General features: G+C 38.2%; 1 protein-coding gene across 5 annotated transcripts; it reads left to right on the top strand.

Annotated features, from left to right (window-relative positions):
* Positions 1-9,105: 9,105 nt before the first annotated feature.
* nap1l4a (nucleosome assembly protein 1-like 4a) lies at positions 9,106-20,420 on the top strand. Of its 5 annotated transcripts, none has more exons than XM_085461357.1 (14): positions 9,106-9,189; positions 10,094-10,131; positions 11,048-11,120; positions 11,794-11,938; positions 12,477-12,563; positions 12,732-12,866; positions 12,952-13,023; positions 13,127-13,266; positions 13,508-13,653; positions 16,528-16,547; positions 16,670-16,789; positions 16,914-16,949; positions 17,124-17,177; positions 18,710-20,420. In XM_085461357.1, the coding sequence occupies exons 2-14, from the start codon at positions 10,116-10,118 to the stop codon at positions 18,746-18,748; spliced, it is 1,083 nt and encodes a 360-aa protein (XP_085317483.1). In that variant the 5' UTR covers positions 9,106-9,189; positions 10,094-10,115; the 3' UTR covers positions 18,749-20,420. The 5 variants fall into 5 exon arrangements, with proteins under 5 accessions (XP_085317483.1, XP_085317487.1, XP_085317486.1 ...); XM_085461361.1 differs by lacking the exon at positions 18,710-20,420 and adding an exon at positions 18,320-18,354; XM_085461360.1 differs by having other exon boundaries at positions 9,189-9,210.
* Positions 20,421-23,493: the final 3,073 nt, after the last annotated feature.

Genomic DNA, 23,493 nt, shown 5'->3' with positions numbered 1-23,493 from the left:
AAGAAGCAATTCGGTGATGCTGTAGCTTTACCCATTTCCCCTCCAGCAGTGACACAGAGCTTTGTAGCTGGAGAGACTCCTAATTAGATTTACCTTTCCTAAATGGGCCCGAGTCCTCTAGTAGCCTGGAGGGGCCAAGCTTCTGCAGCCCATGATGAAAATCAGCAAGCTGGAGCCTCAGCTAAACCTAGTGCTACATTTGCCTTTTCTGCCATACAGCCATTTGTTGTTTAAGCCATTTATGTACATGCATGAAAATGGATGCTTAAGATATAGATATTAATGTGATAATAGTGGGGTAGTTTTTATACACTGATTTTAAAGTGGCAGTAATCTCATGAAAAGGTAATATGGGTTGATATTTTAATATATTAGGAGACCTTTACCATATAATAAAGGCAAGCAGGAGTACTATATCTCCTCTGAGATACAGTAGTTCTCAGAATAGAATAATGCAGGGAGCATAAGTTATAACTTATACCACGGCATTATTCTTTGTTTGAAGGCAACATATTTAATGCTGTGGCCTATTTCCTGGAAACACTTGTGGTAGTTTCTATTTAATGTTAGCAAATGTATTTGATTCCCTGTTAATAACCTAATAAAGCAAACTTCAAAAAATCTGATGATTACCTGGAAACTTAGTTTTAGTATAATGACCATGAATCAGGGCTGAAAAATGTAAAACTACACATTTCTACTAAATTTCATAATAATATTTCCTTCCTTCCTTCATCTGAAAACCAGACAGAAAAAAACATGTCTGAATCAAACATGGGTGTTACGGCTATTTTATATTACACCACTGTCAAATAAACTGTTTATATATAGTGATACAGGCAAAATAATTGTATAGCTCTTTAAATTACAGTTCAGAAATGTAAATCGATGAATAAATACACAGAATATACACTACTCTGGCCCCATAAGCATGCTCCTATCACACTTCAAGACCTATGAAAGGAAACAAAAGCAAAACATCATCATATTTTAACCTCTTGGCCTTTTGGCCAGTTTAGCCTAGTTTCCTCTTACTAATAAAATTATGAAAATGAATTAGCATTTAAATTAATAATCAGATTCAGCTTTCAGGCCTATCTTAATCAGTGTGCTAATTCACACGTTTTTGCATACAGTTCACAACATTTTGCAGTAATGATTCCTGGTTGCCACACAACAATTACCATAGTTATTTCTAGATGATGGGGAAACGGGATTAAACAGAATATTTGCATTGTTATCTTTAGGATGTTGGGGACCTAAGGTACGATTTAGTTCACCATATTAATTATCCTGATATGTTAAAAGCATCAGTAGATATTTTATATAATATGAGAACATGGATTGTGTAATCCTTCACCGAGCTTTACTATTGACAGCAAACTGTAACTGCACAGATTTAAATACATGTGGACCCTGACATTAGACTTGAATTGAAAACACAAGCACCATTTTTCCAACAATTTGAAGTACTGTGCTCATTATTTTTCACATTTGCATCAGATGTCAAATGTATAAGTTGCAAAGAACACATTGTGTTTTCCAGGGATCACTTGTATTTCTTCATCTTGACCTGATAAAACAGGCATTTTTAAAATTAAATTCAGTTCAGTTATATTTGCAGTCATCTCACCCTAAAATATAAGGAAAAGAATCTCAATTTCAGTCTTCTCCTGAGTGGGAAGAGCACTATGGCAGAACCAGGCTCACAGCATGTTGAGAATTTCTAGGTACTTTATAAATATTGATGTCCTTCTATTCATCCTCTTTTGTTTAAAGTATCCTATTCTATTGAGAGTGAATATAACTTTCTGTTTAAGAGAAGCAAGAATGTAACAGCATGGCATTCAGAGGTAAAAACAGAAACTTGTTGAAAACAATAAAAATGTGTACATCTGGGTAAGTTACAGGAAAAAATTACTCTAAAATAACAGTGTGCCAACACAGATCTGGTTGGCAAAAGAGAAAAAACATTCAAGGTTTCGGAGGTTATATAAAAGATCGGCCTACTGACATTCACAGGAAAGAGTTACCTGTACTTAAGGACATAAAACCTAATAATTAGCTTTATTTTTTAAAGATATTGCTATATCGGCACACTAATACTGTTAATAAAAATGAAAATGATCAAACATTAAAGTAAGTGTGCCCTTGACAGAATATCCTTGGCTGTCCAAATTTGAATGAAGGCAGTTTTGTCGTCAACGTTTTGATGTTAAAATTATAGCAAAGTATAACAAAAGCACTAAAACTGCCATTGTGGGTGTCTGCTCATGTGATAGCAGGTGTTATGGACATTTTTTCCTGCTAACTAAAAGGTTTAGCTGTCGCTGCAGAATTAGACTGATGGAGGACAACGGGCACAACAAAACAAACAAACAAGATGTCATGATTGAAATTGCTTATTGGTGCAGATTAAAGTAAATTGCACTCAAAGTGTGGAAAGCGTGAGCTGCCCTAAGTTGGATTGACGGCTCTGCTGAATTTGTTTTACATGCACATCCTTCTGATGCAGCTGACTCACAGGAGATATAGTAGTTCTGCTTGCCATTTTTTTCATCCTCCCTACCATCCTCACAAACACACACACATTCACTCAAGACCCCCTCCTGTGAATAATGACTGCAGCTGTGTCAATGCAGCAGCTAGCCATGTGTGCGCTTGTTTGTGTGTCTTATATTGATGGCTTTTTTACAGTCAGTGGGGATGTGTGTGTCTGTCTGATTATGGTGTACAGATAGGCCATTACCCACGCGTTACGAGTAGAGGGGCTTAATGGACAACACAGGATGCAAGGGCAGGCTAGCTCGTAAATATTGTCCTGTCTTCCAGGCCATATCAATACTGTCATCTGGGAGTTGGGCCACTTCATTCACAAAACCAATACCCCATTGGGATGAGGTGGCCCAGTGAATGCAGTGTTCAATCAAGAGAAAAAGACAAAGTCAATCATGGCATCCACTTTCACCAATGATTTTTTTCTTCTCTTGTGTGGATGTGGATAGGTTTGTGTGTTTAAGTGCAATGTGAACGACAGAGGCTTTGACCAGCTTTGCTGGGTCTAAACCAATCTTATTGCAAACTGAGATCAATAGAAGCAACACAATATTCATTATGGAGCTTTTAAATATTGCAAAGATATTATTGCAAATCTATGTGTAGCATAAATTTTCAAATTTAACCAATAAGGGCAGAGAAATTGACAAGCCAATCTGTGAAAATGTAAGGTTCAATGATTCATTTCATTCAAGGTCACAGAGTATTGAGGTTCTCTAAGTATGTAATCTAGTAGAGGGTAACAAGACAACTTTGCCATCATGTCACCGTTTAACGCCAAACGCCACCTTCACAATCATATCTGTCAAAGATTATCAGCACATGTTTAACTGGCAAGAAAAGTGAATATATACAGTAGAGAAATTGAGCTACAAAGACAGAATTGATTAGAAATGTTCACAGACTGCAAGATTTCTATTTTTGTTTTTAGGAAAATGCTGCATATAACAGTCACTGAGAAAAACAGAAATCAGTAAATCATGACTGGATTAAAAAAATCTGACACCAGCAAAGGTGAGTCAAGTCATCGAAAATGACAAAACTACACATGGTGGAAACTATTTGCATTTAATGCCTACATGTAATTTGGTATTCTTGAACAAAATCAGAGCGTTTTCAAACATTTAATAAATAAGATTACTTCTGTGGAAAAAACAAAAAACAATTACTCCACTGGTCTTAGGATTTTAATTGCCTAAAACTCAGCTGCTCCGTTGGCATGAGGGGTCACAGTGAGTAGTTCAGCATTTTTGCAAGACTACTGACAGGGACTAGAAAGAGAGAGCATATTTCTCCTGTTTTGGCTTCCCTTCATTGGCTCCCTGTTAAATCCAGAATTGAATTCAAAATCCTGCTCCTCACATAAAAAGTCTTGAATAATTAGCCCCCATCTTATCTTAATGACCTTGTAGTACCATATCACCCTATTAGAGCACTTCGCTCTCACAATGCAGGCCTACTTGTTGTTCCTAGAGTATTTAAAAGTAGAATGGGAGGCAGAGCCTTCAGTTTTCAGGCCCCTCTTCTGTGGAACCAGCTCCCAGTTTGGATTTGGGAGACAGACACTATCTCTACTTTCAAGATTAGGCTTAAAACTTTCCTTTTTCAAAGTCAAAAGTCAAAGTCAAAGTCAAAGTCAACTTTATTTGTCAATTCTGCCACATGTACAGGACATACAGAGAATAGAAATTTCGTTACTCTCAAACCCTAGATGAAATAGCAATGAACATTTAAATATAAGAGAGTGATTAAAAAATGCAAATAAAATAATTAAAAAGTAAAAATTTAAATAAATACAATACAATTTAACAAGAAAGCTATGCAATATACAATATACAATATTCAGGTAAGGGTAAATGACATTGAGTGTAAAAGCATATAGTTAGGGCTGGATCAGGGGACCTGAATCCTTCCCATGATGGATTGAGTATTTCTTCTTCAGTCACCTTTTTCACTCATTATGTGTTAATAGACCTCTCTGCATTGAATCATATCTGTTATTAATCTTTGGCTGTCTTCCACGGCATGTCTTTTATCCTGTCTTCCCTCTCATACTCCAACTGGTCGCAGCAGATGGCCCCGCCCCTCCCTGAGCCTGGTTCTGCCGGAGGTTTCGTCCTGTTAAAGGGGTTTTTTTCCTTCCCACTGTCGCCAAAGTGCTTGCTCATAGGGGGTCATATGATTATTGGGTTTTTCTCTGTATGCATTATTGTAGGGTCTACCCTACAATATACAGCACCTTGAGGCGACTGTTGTTGTGATATGTAAATAATTGAATTGATTTGAATTGATTTGTCAGAGGTTTATGCCAGATGCCTGTGACACCTCACCTGTGACTTTTGCTTGCAAAGGAAATGCATTCACTATTATATAATGGAGCCACAAGCTAATATTGATTAACTAATGAATATTAACTAAAGAAAAAGTGATTATATTATTATTTTGCTGATATTTCTATACTTTAATGAAACATGCAGCTTTCATCCCGAGTACAATTTTGTATTGCTTCAATGCTTATTTACTGTCCTTTGATCACTTAGTTTTCAGTAATTCTAAATAACCATTATTTACCTGTTTTTAAATCATAAAATTAAAATATATCAGGGTCACTTTGACCGCAGTATAAAGAAATTAAAATAAACACACAACCAGCCCAGATATGGAATCTCTCCAGTATGCCTCAATGCCTCCTTCCAGTAGTACAAGCCCAAAACACATAACTTAGGAGGTACCCAGGAGGCATTATAGTCAGATGCACATACTACCTCAGCTGGCTCCTTTTGATGTGGAGGAGTAGTGATTCTACTCTGATCCACTCCTTAATGATCAAGCTCCTCAACCTATCTCTGAGCCTGAGCCAAGACACCCTTCACCGGAAGCTCAGGTGCATCTCTTATATCCATTAATTTATTCTTTCAGTCACTACCCACAGCTTGTGACATAGGTAGGAATGTAGATTGATGGTAAGTCAACAGAACCACATCTGTGAAAAGCAGACTCAAGAGGAACAAGGATCAACTAACCCTTCACAATCCACCCACTGGCTGCACCTAGAAATCTTGTCCATAAATACTATGAATAAAATAGGTGACAAAGGACAGCCTTGGAGGACACCACCCATCAGGAATGAATCTGATTCATGGCTATTAATGTAAACCAGGAACTAATTATGACTGTACAGAGACTGGAAACAACTAAATACACTCAAACCAAGCACACACTACATATTGCACACAATCTGCCTTATACTGTGCTCAGCATATGTGCTTTATGTGCGTTATTTGCTTTCATAATCACTTAACAGACTTAAAAGCACCCATAACACACCTTAATATCAACAAAAACATTTGACTATGTAAGCCAGAGGCTTAAATAAGACAGGCTTCACTGGTCACTCCTTAAGGAGGTTCTTCTGACAAAAAGAAACACTGCAAGAAGAATGGGCGAAGGCAGTCTATTTGTATGTATAAATTGTGTGTTTCTGTAACAGGGAAATTTAAAACGTCTTATTTGCTAATCTAACAGGCATTTTCTGGTACATTAAGATGAACAGAATCAGCTTTTTGGGAATTCCTTATCTGGATGATTAAGAATCTATCAAGCAATTTAAATGTTCAGTTATAAGGCCTGGACTAAAAAAGTGGAAAAGCAGCCATTGTCCAAAGGAAAGAAAGCCTATTCCTCAAGACCAAAAATTAGAAAGTCTGATTCACTGGGAGACAAAAATCTAAAGAAATGAGGGATGTTTCCAGTTTTACTTATCGCTAAGTATTGCCAGGTATCTATGTATGTGCCAAAGTGGCCCACACACTCTTTGTCTATACTTTCAGGTCTGACTTGCTTACAAGAGTTTTTCCAGCATTCTTCACACGCACATGGTAAAATCTTGTATCACATAATAAAACGTGTGAACACACAGCTGAACAATGAAGAGGGACCACTGCATGTAACACCTGATGTGTGCCTCTGCTTCCCAAGTGGGAGGACAGGGGAGAGAAAACTGAGATAAGATGAAATCTGTGAGTTATTACTTGACAATTGGCTGTGAAGGACACCCTACTTCTTGCCCTGCGGGTGTTATTATTGTCTAAAAATGTGACTTTGTCTGAGATTTCAAAGTGGTTGCAATAATGTTGCAAGCTTTCAGATAAATATATTTCCCCCCTTTTTATGGCTACCTCAAATATCTACATTACATTGGTTGGTAGTGCGCAATGTGTTTGTCTATACATTTATAGTATAAATTGGCAGTTATTATACAGTTGTTTCTAGACCCCTGGCTCTTCCCAAATGCTATACAATCACATTTGATTTCTTCTGTAAGTACAGACCCTGCTGGTAAATGTCACAATGTGACAGGCACAAAGTCTGGTCACAACAATCCTACCCTTAGGGGCCTCAGTGCTGTCACTTCCTCTCAAGTGCGTAGACTACACTGCAGTTGATAGTGAACAGAAAGAAGACCAGATTTCAGTGATTTTATGTCTATTGCACTATTTCCGTAAATTTCAAACAGAGAAAAAAAAAACCCTTAATGTTATAACAGCGAGATGTGGCATATAAATAGTCTCTATGATCGTTACCAGTTTAGTCTCATGACCTGTTCTGTGAACTTGTAAAAGAAAAGATTGAATTGAACTATTTTTTTCTAAAAAAATTTAAGACAGGTGATTTATTAAGAATGATGATATCAGGATGAGATAGGTGTGCCAATCCAAGCTACACATATTTAAAATTTCCTTTCATGTCATTTCCTGGTTCCAGTAAAGACAATGATGATCTCTGACAAAACAGGCAAATGTTACCCTTTGTCCTAATGGATAAGATGAAACTGTATGCCAAGGGCAAGCATGGGATCAGCTCATTGACCCAACTCAGTAAGATCTGCAGCAAAAACAGGGATGTCATTTAGGGTGCATAAGCATGGCCACATGGCAGCAAAGATGGGGAAGATGATCGAGATTAAAAGGATGACACTACCAGAAGGCAAGCGGCTATCTGCTATCCCACAGGTCAACGTGAACAATGGTGAGGATGCAAGGAAATCAGCCACAGCTGATACTAGAGATGCTTTGGTGACAATGGGCTTTTACTTCTGCATGAGAAGAATTTATGTTACGTTTTAGTAATTGGAGTTGAAATGTGCTTGTTGCTGACACATTTCAATCTCTATATAACACCCCCCCCCCCCCCCCCCCCCCCAAAAAAAAAAAAAACACTCAGAGCTATTACATGTGTTTATTTCATTATTATTAGTTTTATTTGTTCTTTTATTTGTTTTTGTTTTTGTTTTTTGTTTGTTTGTTGTTGTTTTTTTTACAAAATTTAACATTTTAATTCTTCCAGATGTTTTCCTGAGTATAATAGAAACAATGAGTGTTTCACAAATGTTATTTGGAATGGAAAACACTCATCATTAATAATCTTTTAGTGGCTTATTCATATATTTATACAACATTAGAGTCTCTTTCTGAGGGTAAATACCAAAAGAGTCACTGTCTCTGACAAAATGAGTATATGAAGCCCTCTTGTGGTCTACACGTGATCTGGCCAATCACTCAGAACACTCACTAGAATTTAATTGAATTTGCTTGTCTCTTGTGCCAAAACATTCGCATTTCTCCTATTGCAGTCCTACATTTAATTCTGTAAGACTTAAAGTGCCCTAAAATGTAGTCATTATTAATTACATCCGAAAGTACTCACCAAAACTGATAACCTGAGTTATACCTGTCCTCTGAAATCACATGATTTTTAAATGCAGCTTTGAAATATACAATCATAAACATGCTGGACTATTTAAAACATAGATTTCTAAAACTACAAGCCACCTTAAATTTTCAATATGGTGGTTGCATTATACCATGTGATGTGTAGATGAAGGCTGAAATGGTTCCAAATATCCATCAAATAAAACTCAGGCCAGGACAGACACCAATGTGGGATTTTTAATTGGCTCTTGTGAGACATTATGATCATTTCAGAAAGCATTTATCAAGAGAGTATTTATCTTGTCTAATGAAACATCTGCAGGCTGGACACTATGTATAGGAGTTTTCATGCAAATCTTATATTCATTGTTCCACAAGCTGTTATCTTCTGGGTGCAAGATAAGAACTTGTGCATGCAAGAACATTTGCATTTTTAAAAGTAATGATCCTGTGAGCATGCTTAACTTCCCCATACATACATACAAATGTGCACAGAAGATGATGACACTGTTCTGACAAGAAAACAAGTCTTTTGGTATGAAATGTGGAAAGGAAAGAAAGAAATGTGCGTTTGTGTTGCACGTACACAAGATGTACTCTCAAGAAATGCTTGTTTGTTTGTTTGTTTATGTTTTTATCAAACCCTGATAGGGGTTTCTAGAATTAGATTACATAGTAATCATGAAAACACTTCTTTGTTTAAGAAACCCAGGATGACTGAAGCACAAGTGAAGGTAGATAAGTGATCGGTGTTACCAAAAATGACATTTTTGCAACGCAGTGCTTAAATGTAGCACCAAGCTCGCTCTCGCCGGCTGTCCAATCAGAATCCAAGAAGCTGGAGCATGTGTGTCGCTCGGGCGTGCGGATTGAAGCGAATACGCTTGAGCGACGCGCCTGGCGAGATTCCGCTCATATAGAGGTAAGACTGCTGAAACAGTCAGTAAGCAAAGATTTGTCATTAATTTTAGCATACGTTTCCATGTTGGAGTATTACTTTTGCAGCCGGAGTTATCTAATGAGCCCGGCGGACCGCCGGTAAACTGTCTTCACGGTACTTTTGTCTGACTGGTGTTTTTAATTCACGCGCGAGCTAGCCGAAGCTAGGTGGTATTAGCTTGTCAATGCGGTCGGTAGTGGCTAGCTGTTGTACCGTTATCCGTCGAGATACATAATGGAATTGTACAGCACTGCTGCTCTGCCTCCCCATTCTGATTGTCTTCAGCCAACTGGCGACAGTCTAAAATAGTAACCCTTACACTTTGTCCTCGCCCAAGCATTGTTCTTAGCACGTTGGCTGGTAGTTTCTTGCTACCTAGCTGGCTAACCCGGTTAGCTGCTGTCAGATCTTTGGCACGCCCATACTAAGTGATTACACCTATGTGTTTGTACGTGAGGTGATGTTAGCGTCCACTTTCATTAGATGTTGCCCAGAGGTTCCCTGATGGCCATAACCAGCGCTGGTCATTTTACACTTGTTAAAAATGGAGAGATGCTAACTTTGGTTGACATAGCTTAGCCCAGCTGCTGTTAGCATGTCAATGCGTCATCGGCCTGCGCTTGCTCAACACTGCTGTTGCTGTAGATCGGTGAAAGTTAGCTCAGCTGGTCTGCCTGTCACTCTTCTGCATCGGTTTTAATTATAAGCCTTCAGCGCAGGTTATTTTTGGCAGTTCAGTAGCTTCTCTAATTTACAAGGACTCACTGATGAGATACAATTGACAGTATTCATCATTCACTTTGGTGTTACTTCCATAAGTTACTTACTCACTTTAATTGCTGACGATGATTACATGGCTTATATAATCTCATATACTTCTAAACAGAGGGAGGAGCTGACACTTGGTCATGGAAGCCAATAAAGGTAAATATAATTTTTATATTTTTCCCACTGGCCACGTTAAAGTAATGCATCTGATGAGATTTGTTTACTTGATTTGACTCTGTACCTGTTGGTTGTTAAAGGTATGTATGTTTAGTAAGTTTTTCCATTACTCAGTGGAAAAAAAAAAGTCTTAATGCCAGCTCTTCCAGCAATTATTACTTCAAATATGCAATTTGTTGGCAAATTGTTAGAAAAAGTTGTGAAAAATGAAATCAGATCCTCATTATGCATATTACAAATGTCCTTTTCATGAGCTTTTTCCAAATCAGCACTCCACTGAGATTTCCCCTTTGAAGATCTAAAATGATCTTCTAATGGGATCTAATGTAGGGCATTGTTGTCATTGTTTGACCTCTGTACTGCCTTTATTACCATTGACTATAACATTTCTCTTAACGGGCTTAAGGTTTTGGCTAATAATAATAATACATTTTATTTGAAAGTGCCTTTCAAAACACTCAAGGTCGCTGTACACAGTAGAATAAAAGCAACATAAAGGCAAGAAGTTTGTTTCTTGCTTTTACATAAAAGCAAGAAGTTTCATAAAAGCATAAGACATAAACAAATAAAATAGGAGAGTGGAGAGGTTGGCTCTCTCTCTCTGGCTGTCTGTGGACTTTTTTAAGCTGTTACTATAAAACCATATCAAACATGGTTTTATATTGCTAGTAACTGCTTTATTCCAAGACAAGGGCTAGGGATGTTAACTAGTCCATTATTTCACAGTATTTGTTGACTGTTGTTTTATTGATTGGTTTACCTTATATTGTATACAACAAGGTTGCAATTGGCTAAATATTAAAGTAATATTACATGTAATTACATTTAATACACATTTTTGTTATCATAGTTTTGAGATGAACATCTCTACTAATGTTGTATGCTGGTTTGGCAGGTAAAGGGGATCAAGGGATGCAAAATCCAAGTGGGCAGGTGGACAGACCTGTCAGCTTCCACTTCTTGGAAAGGTCAGTGCAACTGAACTGTGATTCGATTACGTTTTTAGATATGCTGAAAATGAAAACACTCATGATTAAAATTTATTGTTCACATCATTGAGCGTTGTAGATGTCAATTCAAGAGAATTGCAACTTTTAAAACATTAAGGCTAATTGTAACTAAATAATTCTTGAAGATTTATTTCCCCCTTGCATTGACCTTTGTGTGGCACAGAACATATCTCATTGACATTTTTCTTGGCATTTGACACTAAGGAGCCAAAAGTTTGCAAATTACTTAAATTTCCATTTGGACAGCATGCTCAAAAATGCAGAATCACTAATGTAAAATCATATGAAATTATTCAGTACAGTGAACTATTCTGCTGTTATGCATGGCATAAAACAAAACCTTTCACATGTACAACAAAGCGAGTTTTTGGATTGTTGGCTTGCTCCAGTCAGCAGATGAATTTGATAACTGACACTATTGAGTAATTTCCTACAGCTGATAGTTGTTTTTTTTTTTGTTTTTTTTATGCAGTACATATAAATAAAATCCCTGTTTAATCTCCTAAAAACAAAAACATGATTTAGTTTGTTGTAGACTCTCAACAAATGTTTAGGATTACATTTTTTCTTGTAAGACATTTTCCTTCATCATTTTCTAATGACCCTTTGTTATGTTTCTCTTCCCTTATAGCATGCTTCCCAAAGCAGTGAAGAGGCGAGTGCATGCCTTGAAAAGACTACAGGTGCAATGTGCTAACATAGAGGCTAAATTCTATGAGGAGGTTCATGAGCTTGAGAGGAAATATGCTGCTCTCTATCAGCCACTGTTTGACAAGGTACAACAGATTTTGTTTTTATTAACACATTTCCTTAAAGTTATTTTACGTAACACTAGGCAGATATTTTCGTTTACTCTTTATGTGTTAATGCAAACAGAGTAAATGCTAGCTTTAAATATAAAACTGAACAAATCTGTAAGGATCACTTGTGGTGTTTCCTATACGAATGGGTGTTTAAGTATGTCTCTGGCCTAATCAGAGGTCAGCAAGGCTGCATCCATTGTGCTAAATTGAAAACTGCTGCACCAAGTAGTCGACTGTCCTTTGTCAGTCAAGGCTATTTCCAGAGATAGGGACAAGAAGTCTGCCATTCTTAATCACGCTGGAGACTGGCAGCTGTAATCCTGCTGCACCTGTCCTGTGTGCATGTCGTGTGAGTGTGTGTCAGTCTCTCTCTCAAATGGTGTTGGTGTCAGTCTGCAAGCTGAAAATAATCCACGCTTGCCAAATTAACGTTTGCCTGCATAGTTATATTTCATCAATATATTGAAAATTCTGTTAAAAATGTTTAACTTCACCATAATGTCTATCACAGAGACGAGATATCGTCACAGGAACAGTGGAACCCACAGATGAGGAGTGTGAGTGGCAGAGTGACAGAGACGAAGAGGAGGAGCTAGCTGTAAGTACAAATTTGATTTTCCTTTAGAACCTGATACCACATTTTAATGTAATCTTGCTGCAGTGTGAACTGTCTGATAATTTGGTAATAAATCATGATCTTAGTTCGACTGAATATAGATTTTTGTGAACAGTGAGTGTTGATTATCGCTCTGTCAACTCCTTACAGGAGGAAGTAAAGGAAAAAGCTGCTATTGAGGATGCAAAGAAAGAGGAAGCCACACCAGAAGAAGACCCAAAAGGCATCCCTGAGTTTTGGCTCACTATATTCAAGAGTGTGGACATGCTTAGTGACATGCTACAGGTACATTTCAGTGACTGATGATCCTCTTCTCCCTTTTCACTTACTTTATGAATAGTACTTGACTTGTCTGTTAATCTCGTGACAGGAGCATGATGAGCCCATCCTAAAACACCTGAAAGATATTCAAGTCAAGTTTTCTGAGCCTGGAGAGCCAATGGTCAGTGTCTGCCAGTGACTGTAATTATGGTCGATTATCATTAGTTACTTGGGCAAGATTTAAGTCGTTGTGTTAAATTATCCTTTTGTTCCTTCTTTCTTAGAGTTTTACATTAGGGTTCCACTTTGAGCCCAATGGTTACTTCAACAATGCAGTTCTCACTAAGGTCTACAAGATGAAGTCAGAGCCTGATCCCTCAGATCCTTTCTCATTTGAAGGACCAGAGATCATTGACTGTGAGGGGTGAGAACCAGAGCTTAATACATATGCTTGTCAAACTGTGGTAAACATGTGATGTTAAGTTTTAACTCAGAAATAGATGTGTGGTTTGTGCAGTATTTATTTATTTTTTTTGTATTTTCTATATAAATCTGTTTCTGCATCCCACATATCATCCTCTTCTTAGCAGGCCTTCCAACTTCTGCCTTTTTCTTGCATATTTGCTTTTTGCCGCCTCTCACTTTTTTATACTTCCTCTCTCTAGCTGTCAGATAGATTGGCACAAGGGGAAGGACGTGACAGTGAAAACCATTAAGAAGAAGCAGAAGCATAAAGGGCGTGGCACTGTCCGCACTGTTACCAAACAGCTCCCCAATGACTCCTTCTTCAACTTCTTTAATCCTGTTAAAGGTGAGCACACAGACACGCATAATGTTTGGGATTTCTCAGGAACTCTCAAAGATACTTCTCTCTTTAAATTAAAAAAAACCCCAAAAAAAACCCCACAAGTTGAGAACTGTGTACAGATCTGCCAAACCTCCACTCAGAAATTTGCTTATGTTGCAAGAAATGGGTACACTTAATGGGCTGGTAGCATCTGTTTACATGCAGGTAGTTTAAAAAATATGTAAGCACATAATATGAGCTGTTAATCATGTATTCAACTAAAGTGAACAGCAGGTGGCAGCAGAATCACTTTTTGAAATTGTTCAGACAGTGCCATGAGTAGGTGTATCAGTCAGTGTAGCTGTTGCTGCTGTTCATTAGTCAGCTTTGGGACTTTTATAAACTTTGGTTTTACCATTATTTTCCGGCTTGAAAGGCTTGTTACTGTGATGCTAAACAGTGACTTTAATGACTGATAAAGAGATAATTAAAAATTTTAGGTTTAAGGTAACCACCACCTTTTAATGACATCATGTAGTTTATTGATGTTATTATTTATAACTAATTTTAACAGAGCTGGCACTCTAGGTTCTTTAAACAATATTAACTGTATTCCGAGTACCATAGGTTCTTTTTTTAAGGCATTTAGCTTGCTGAGTTGAAATTAATTTGGTGTTAATTTAATTTAAATGAACAAATCAAACCATTCTGATATTAGGCAACCTTATTGAAACAGTTGCCTCATTTAAAAACGAGGCAGGTCAGTTTCAGTTGAATAAACATCAGGTGAATAATAAAGTGTCAGTTAGGCAAATCTTGAAAAAAATCTTGATATTCTTATTCAAAAGATCATTAAGTCAGGGCAGGATACACCTTCAATGACTGTGTCGTCTTTCCTGTATAGACAGCTTACCTGTCTGACATGCCCGGACTTATTCTGACTTTGAGGAGGTGACCTGATTACTCGTTGGCTGCACCAATGTTTGCCCTACTGGTTCAGTCATAGTCTTGGTGTATGACTAGTGGATATAAATACCTCCTTGTCAAGTGTGCTTGGGTGTGCAGCTCTTTGGCCAGAATGGCCATTAGTAGATAGGCTATCATTCAAAGCTCATGTGAACATGCACAAATGCTGCATGTGACTTACCTGCTGTGCACCTCATTGACATATCAAGATTTTGATTTCTTGAAAATTTTTATTGGTAAATAGTTGCCAGAGAAAATGTTGGCTTTTGACTATACATGTAGTTTTGCATGTCATAAATACAACTTTTAATATAAAGCTTGATATCTCCATCTGCCCTAGGAGGAAGCTTATTCTCAGTAGTTACACTGTCGTTTTGTGTGTGCGTGCGCGTGCGTGTGGGACTTCTTTATAAGCAGACCTGAACTATGCCAAGTGTCATGAATATAGTGCTGCAGCTATTAATTATTTTAGTAATCAAGTAATTTATTGAGTAATTGGATAAGAAGTACTTTTGTCTCAGTAATGTGCAATAATAAATATTATAATAAAGAGATAAAGCACAGGTCAATAAGAACAACTAAACCCTTTGATTGTATACATGCTATACAGAAATTTTATTTTTTAAAGAAAAATAAATTAAAAAAATATATATAAATAATCTCAAACAGTCCAAGTAGGGCTGTGCGATATGACCAAAATCTCATATCCCGATATAAGACATTTATCGTCTTGACAATGATATAAATCATAAAAATGTAATATTTTCTGTGGATTTCTCGCTGTGTTAAACAGATGGTGGTGGATGGAACAGCTACAAAGTTTGCCTTTCTTCACATCAGAGTTTGTTGATCAGGTGCTTTGATGAAGGACTCCTGCTAGCTTTTTTTTCCTAGTACTGCTTTTAATGGTGATCACAGAAACGCCGCTGCTGTTTTGGACGCTAGAAACACATTTTCTTTTGCTCACCCTGAGCTCACCGTCTCTGTAACGGCTCTGCCTCTTTGCTCTTTGCATTGTGTAAAGAGATTCCGTTAAATTGGGTCAATGTCATCATCACTGCTGATGTTGTGTTATTGGTATTTTTGTTAAAAACTGGAGGTTGTTTGACCTAATGTTGTAAAAGTTTTTTTTTTTTTATTCACACGCTGCTTCTCAATAAGTTTGTATTGCAGGTTTGTTTTTAGTTGTACATATGGGTAAAAAGCTCCCATTTGCGTTTAACACATTGACGCGCTACAGAGCTATGCATTAAACGAAACATCGAAGGAAAGAATTTGTGTCAAATTTGTTATAATCAAATTACTTGATGATTCATTGCAGCCCTACATGCATAGTCTTATATACCAAAAATACTGTTGCGCTTAAATCGCATGCTTCACTAAAAATCTCTGGATAAATTTCTATTTTCCTTCCAAGACTAGCACTGCTAGTTGTAAATCTTAAAGTGTAAGACTGTTGGGGTTCTGCTGTTAAACTTGTAAAAAATCATCTGTCATGTAAACATGATAATATTGACCTGACAGGTACAAAATTTGCAAATAATAATGTACTATAAAACTTGACCACTCAGATGTACATAACACTGACCAGTGTGGGCACAGCCTCATAAGTGTAACGTCTCAGTTTCCTCTAATACAGAATTGTTCAAAGAACAGGAAGGATCAGATGATGTCGCTTTTAGTCAGCGTGGTGGAGCACAAGTGTTTGCTCATGGGCTGTCACTTCCTGTGTATGATAACCTCGCTTTGTGATGTCATTGATAACCTACTGGGTCTTCATACCTTATGTGAAATTCAGCTAATCCCATAAATCTTTCCATTGATATTGGCCTTTGTTTTAATGAATCTTATTTTTACCCTCTCGTCCCGTTTAAATCCTTTCTGTCATCGCTTTGATTCAGTGTGTTAATATACATTTTTTTTTCTTTGCAGCTCCACCAGATGGAGAAATGGTGAGTATAATGTTGCTGAAATGTTCTTCATAAAGGCATTATTGCACCATTTCTTAGGTATTACATTCTGTTCAATCTGTCAGATTTGTGTGATAACGCTCTATTCTATTCTTGTTTTATAGGATGAAGACTCTGAGTTCACCCTAGCCACAGACTTTGAGATTGGTCATTTCTTCCGTGAAAGAATAGTTCCCAGAGCAGTGCTGTATTTCACTGGAGAGGCCCTGGAAGATGACGAGAGCGTGAGTTTTTGCCTCAGACGCATGCACTTTCATACACGACCATATAAAAAACTGAAGCCACAAGTTGGATATTTGCAGACTGACTTTGATGCTTTGGTTTTTTTCCCCTTCTGTGTTTTTGTAGTTTGAAGAGGAGGAGCTGGAGGAGGGAGAAGAGGAGGTAATTATTTGTTCACTGACAAACACTTGAAATCTTAAGAAATGCCCCTGACTTTCACACAGGGATTAAAGTGTACCACCTCAAAACATTTAAATGATACTAGTTACTATAAAGGTGACATTTTCTTAAGTATTTCTTGCATGTTTAAGTGTCATTTTTCTGTTTGTGTCTAAGGAACAAGATGAGGAAGGTGATGACGATGATGATGAGGGAGACTTTGATCCCAAGGTCGGTTTGCACCCTACACTTCCTTCCCTATCATTGTAAATTATCACAATTTGAACCGTTAGGTCCTCAAAAGTTTAATTTAGTAAGTCAAAGTTTTGATATATCCCATAAGTTTGGCATATGGATGGTAAAATGTTTTGTCAGTGGTAGAAACAAGCTTATGTGTGGGATTTGCACCAGCTTGATCACTGTTATGTTCATGTAGTAGTGTCGTTTACTCTGTTCTTAATGAGGGTCCGCAAACTCCTGCAGGATTAAAGGAACCTCTAATTTTGTGCCTCCAATTTGTAATGCACACAATAGCAAAGCTATTCTTATTATGTTTTTAGCATTTTTACTAAGTGAAGAAAGCAGAGTTCTTTGGATCCTTTTTCCATCTGTAGCTGTGTTGCAGTCCTGCTGAGAGTTACTTTAGCAGAGTGTCAATGTCCTGTTATGTAAACAGTCGCCTTAAAAAAACAATATGACAGTTCCTTGACTTTGGTTTCTAATTTTCTCTTGTAAATGCACAGGCTGCACAAACCTGACTGTCAGGATTTGGCTTCAATTTCAAGCCCTAACAATCTCAATGTTGTTAGACTGCTTTGGGGAAGCTCTGGTTATATAGGAGACACTGGTTATATATTTTATCACCAGAGCCTCAAGATCTCAATATTTCAAGTAGCTGTTTTAGGAGACCATTACTTTCTCTTGAGTCATCTGTTCACTGCAGTGCAGTTGTATAATGTCCTGTGCTGGAAAACTGCTGATTGAGTGACCTGTTCATACAGGTTACGTCTCATTTCTTTCAGGCTATCGGATTTAAATTTTTTTTAAAAATCACGTGATAACAGATGGTGTAGTTAAGATCACTATACTCCATACTTCCTCCATCACACTGGACTATCACATAAACACATAAACAATGTGTCCTGAAAACATGTAATAAGTTAGTAGTGTTATTTTTATAAATTTGTCTTTAAATTTTATTTTATCTTTTTTCCCATTCCCGGATACCACCTCATCACCCATTGTTTTTTGCTTCATGGTGCTCATTAATAGCAATGTTTCACTGCTTTTTTTGTCATTTATTTTTTTAATGTAATGTTTTAACTTCATACTGTTGTCTCTCCCTCCCCTGGATTACCCCCTCTCCCTTACAGGCATAATCAAACATTCTCACCCCATGCATTTCTAGGTAAGGGAGAAATTAGGATGGCGTCCCACATACATCACACTCGCTCGTCCAGTGGCTTTGGTTTATTCTTGCTTTCCTTTTCTTCTTTACCTCTTTAATTTTTGTTAACATTCCCACCTCTTTAGGACCCCCAGTTTACATATTGAGTAGATCGCTTCTGTTCTTAGTCATGCTGGTTTCCATCTATTTACATTTCTTGCTTTAGACCCATTCCAGGTTTCTAACAATCCTCCCTTTGCTGTACCAAACAAGGTGCTTTCTTTCTTGAGCAGTTGCTTTCTAGCTAGCTGATGTTGAGCAGTTTCATTGCCTGTCTCGTTTCATTTTTTTTCTTTTTCGTCTTTGTTCCTTGCAGAAAGAACAGCCCCAGCCGGCTGAGTGCAAACAGCAGTAACCTTGGTGATCAGGGGAGGTGGAGACCTGCTGTCCATCAAATCAGTTGTTAACCAATCAGCAAGTCCTACTACTTGTACAGGCTCCGCCTTTTTACAAACTCTTACCTGAACGCAATAGAACGCAAACCAAACTGCGTTTTTTACTATGTGCATGACTTCTTTTTCTTTTGTCTTGCGCCCATCTCGTCCCGTTTATTTGGCTTCATTTCAGCCCAAAGCATAAAGTGACTTGACTCTATGTAAATTGCCATGGTATCATATAGGAACAGTTGTCTTTAATAATATGGAGTAGGTTACTACTGCAAAACTCAGAGCATTATTAGATGAAAGTGTTTAAAAATAAGCAAAAAAGGATTGGATCCCAAACTTTAGTTTTCATGGAAATCGGTCAGTTACTCAGGGTTTTTTAAACACCAACACGATGTGAGTTTACCAGGAAACTGCTGAACAAGTTTGACTTAATCTTTCACTGGGGTTGTTATCATTTGTTTAGTGTTTTTTAAGAGACATACAATTTAATTTACTTTTTTTAAATGTTCATTGTCATGTCATTGGACTATTTATTCTGGTGTCATGCAGCTATGTGATACGGTGCATTTTGGGGAACGCTTTAGGCCCATCTGCAGCTATAGGCTCAAAGCTTATTTGAGCATAGCAGGTTAACAAAACGTGAATACTGCCAATTTTTTTTTTTTGTTTGTTTTGTTGTCGTTTATTTTTTTTGTTTTTGTTTTTGTTTTTTTTTTAAAAACATGTTCAGACTGAAGATTCATGTTCTGCATTGATAGTGCTCTCTTCTGTTCGGATGTAGTGGAGTAAACAAGCATTTACACTGAGCACACTAACTACAATCACGAGACAAGCATGTGGTTATATATTTCCATTTTCTTCAGTCACCCCTGAAATGCTCCTTGCTCTTGTTTTAACAGCTTGGTGAGAGTACTTTTTTAAATTACAATGTTTGACATGAAAGACAAAACTTGAAAGAATCTTGAATTTCCCCCCCAGCCCAGGCCTCACATCCAGTCTGAATATTCTCCTCACAAATGACAGAGTTAAGCAGTGGCCAATCCCTAGGCTTTTTGTGGCTGTTTTATAAGATGGCACCTCTGGTATGTATCTTACGCTAAACAAGTGTCATTTAGAGTCAGCGTTGGGACACAAAGTGTGGATAAAATGTAAATCCTGTTGCCAAGAAGCCAAAATGAAAGACGCTGTTCTGGTTCATTAAATTGTTTGCCAATTGTCGTTAACACAGTGTAATCTAATTCAGCATTTAAAGTTGTTTCAGAATATATAAGTATTTGTTATTGTCTACTTATTGAATCAGTAGAAAGTGGGAAAACAAATGGGAGAAGGTGCCAATGTATTTTATATACTTCACTGGGATTTTGGCCATTTGTTTTGGGCGCTTGTGCCTGATGACTGATCATCAAAGGACTTGACAGCAAAATATTATCCACCCCTCTCTCCCTCTTTTTAAAAAAGATTGTTGATCTTGTTAGACAGATCTCAGAGCCACGGTTGACATCTTCAGATCTACTGCATTGGACCGTGTGCAATGGCCTTAACTGGTTCTTATTCACAATTTGTTACTTGCGTAATATTTCTTTTCAATTTGTACAGTTAGTTAAAATATTCTATTAAAGTTGTGCGACATGGAAATGCAAATTCGTTGTCCTTTGTGTGTTTGTGTTTTGTGTTGGTTTAGCCAGGAACACAGGTAACCCATCCATCCATCCATTCGCTTCCGCTTATCCTTTTCAGGGTCGCGGGGGGCGCTGGAGCCTATCCCAGCTGTCATAGGGCGAGAGACGGGGTACACCCTGGACAGGTCGCCAGTCTGTCGCAGGGCCAACACACAGGGACAGACAACCATTCGCACTCACATTCATTCACACATTCACACCTAGTGACAATTTGGATTATCCAATTAACCTATCCCCACAAGCTGCATGTCTTTGGACGGTGGGAGGAAGCCGGAGTACCCAGAGGGAACCCACGCAAACACGGGGAGAACATGCAAACTCCACACAGAAAGACCCCGGCCTGATGTTGGAATTGAACTCAGGACCTTCTTGCTGTGCGGCAACAGTGCTAACCACCGTGCCACCGTGCTGCCACAGGTAACCCACTTTTTTTATTTTGTCTAGGAATTAAGAGGATCAGGTGCTGATAATCAAATGCACTTTGAGTTATAAGCAAGTGTTTGGGGGTTTGCTCATGTGGAAGATTGTGATGCGTTACGATCAGGAGGAGGAAAGGAAATTTGCAAACAATTTGGAAAGTTCACGGTGCAAAAGATTATTCACATGTGGAAAGCATTCAAGACTAGCCTTTTTTTTTCTTTTTCTTTTTTTTTGCATGAGTGAACATCCCAGTAGATTAACTGCAAGGTCAAATCATGCAGTGCTCAGAGAAAGTTCAAAAACCTCAACAGCTACATCTCAGACTCTACAGGCCTTTACAGACATATTATAATAGTCAGAAAAATACTGAGCAAGTATGGCTTGCTAGGAAGAATTACCATGAGAAATCTACAGCATGACACCCTTCTCAAGTTATTGTACAGATGAGACAATACACAGTGCTACCTTCAGGGAACGCTAAATGTCATATCAACATGCTGTTGGTGGGGTGATGGTTTGGGTTTGTTTTAGAGCCACAGGATCTGAACACCTCTCAGTCGTGACGACCATGAACTCAAGGTGAAGCCATCTGTTTGACGGTTAAAGCTGGGCTTAATCCCATATCGGCAAATCTACAACGGAGTAGCTTGAAAAGCAAAGAATCAACGTGTTGCGGTGGCCCAAGGTCCAGAAGTCAACTGAAATGCTGTGCATGAATAAATCCCCACAAATCGAAATTAACTGAAACAATATAAAGAAGAGTGGTGCAAAATTCCTTGATACTAATGTGACCGACACATCCTAAATTTGACATGCGGCACACAGGTTCCTCGTGACATATTAAAAATGTCCCTGGAGAGCAAAGCACTTTGTCTCCTGCTACTGAAGCTGCTCTGTTGTATGTCCTACCCGGTGTTGCTGTGGAGTGCTTTATGTGCTCTGGTATTTTTTCTCAGGTGAATGCACATGCTGTTAAAAACACATCAGGTGATGATTTGCAAATGATTGACTAAAGCTCTGAGCAGCGCATGCAGTTGCAGTCTCTACATGAGCAAATCAGCTGAGCCTTTTGTCCATCACAAACACCATAGTGACAATGTTAGAGCAGTTTGGTATCCAGGCTGCAGGAATTTTGGTTTCAGTCTGTCCAACCTCAAGAAAGGCAACCACTTAGTGTGGAATTCTGTCTTGCAGATAGAGAAAGCATGCACACTCCTTTGAGAAATCCTTGTGATGCATTGTGGGTGATAATGGCTGAGGACTCTGAAGTTTCTGGAGGAGAATATCAACACGGTGCTGACATGGGTGCTTTCTTATCCTGTCAACTCATCCAACAACACTTACAGCTATGTGTGTTTATGCCTCTCTTCGTCGGGGCATAAAAGCGACAACGTGAGACGGCAGGAAAACATTTTGGATTACACCAAGATGACAAAAAGGTGCTAAAATAAATGCATGAAGGGAATAAGATGTGAATTCAGATCTCTCCATCCTTCAAAGCAGACAAACCACAGACTGAAGTCTCTACTGTAACTTTGGGGATTTTGCTCTCAAGACCTGTGAACAAGACATTATTCATACTGAGACTGCTGCGTGGGGGTTTGAGGATCGCCTCACTGTAACAAGGAGTCCATTTGTTTCTGCATTTTCATGAACTAGACCAGGGAGGTGGAACTCCACACTGGAGTCATGATGGCTGCAGATTTTATTGTTACTTAACAATAAAAAGTAACTTTTGAATCTAAAAATGGTAGCCAAGGTAAATGTAGCTTTTCGAGCTACAGTGAAGGTTCATCAGCTTACTGCCGCTTTGCTGTTTATTGTTTAATCACATATTCATACAGTACATTGATAGGAGGACTGAGAGGATGGTTAACTTCTTAACAGTAAACAAATACAGAGAAATCCTTTTAGAGAGCTCTGAGGGAGGGAGATAGTTGCGCATGTTAGCAGCCGTAGAACAAAGAGGAGCATTCAGATTATTCTGACACCTCCTGCCGTCGTGTCCTCATCATCTAGCTGAAGGGAAAAGGGTGCAGTCTTCTTCCAGTCTGACTCTGAGCTGCAGCTGCACCTAACGTCCCACTCTTGGCCTCAAGGTGGTACTGGCAGCGTTCCTACGTGTACGTGAGCACACATACAAGTGTGCCTGAACAAGGTTGTCTGTGTGGAGTGTTCTGTGTCGTCCTCTCTTATTCGGAAGTGATGTGAGCCAGCCTGAGTTTCAGAGAGAGAGAGTGAAACAAGGGATTAGAAAGGCGCTTTATGCTGGTGGTGCTGGGTTGGTGTTAAAAAATGAATGAGCTGAACTGGAGCCTTGATAAAAGAGCCCATTTCCTCTTAGATCTGATGTTATTGGTGGTGTTGCACACTCTCAGTACAGACAAAGATATAATCAGAGACATCTTTGAAACTCTCATTAACTTTTTGTCCTTGTTACTGGATGACCGTGGATGGTCACCACTTTTTTAGTGGTAAATAGTGACTATTAGGTTGCTAAGCTAACATTGCGACATTATACCTTTTTTGACATTCAATCTTCAATCATGGAAATCACCTTACAAGTTTACACAGTAACCCTGCAACTTCAAATACACCCAGTGTCACAAAACCAG

The sequence above is a fragment of the Copadichromis virginalis genome, linkage group LG7 (assembly GCF_057382275.1).
Source record: "Copadichromis virginalis isolate Kocher_CV1m ecotype Utaka linkage group LG7, C_Virginalis_male_GT1.1, whole genome shotgun sequence".
Classification (NCBI taxonomy): domain Eukaryota; kingdom Metazoa; phylum Chordata; class Actinopteri; order Cichliformes; family Cichlidae; genus Copadichromis; species Copadichromis virginalis.
The sequence above is the reverse complement of the archived record's forward strand: the minus strand, read 5'-3'. Positions and strand labels throughout refer to the sequence as shown.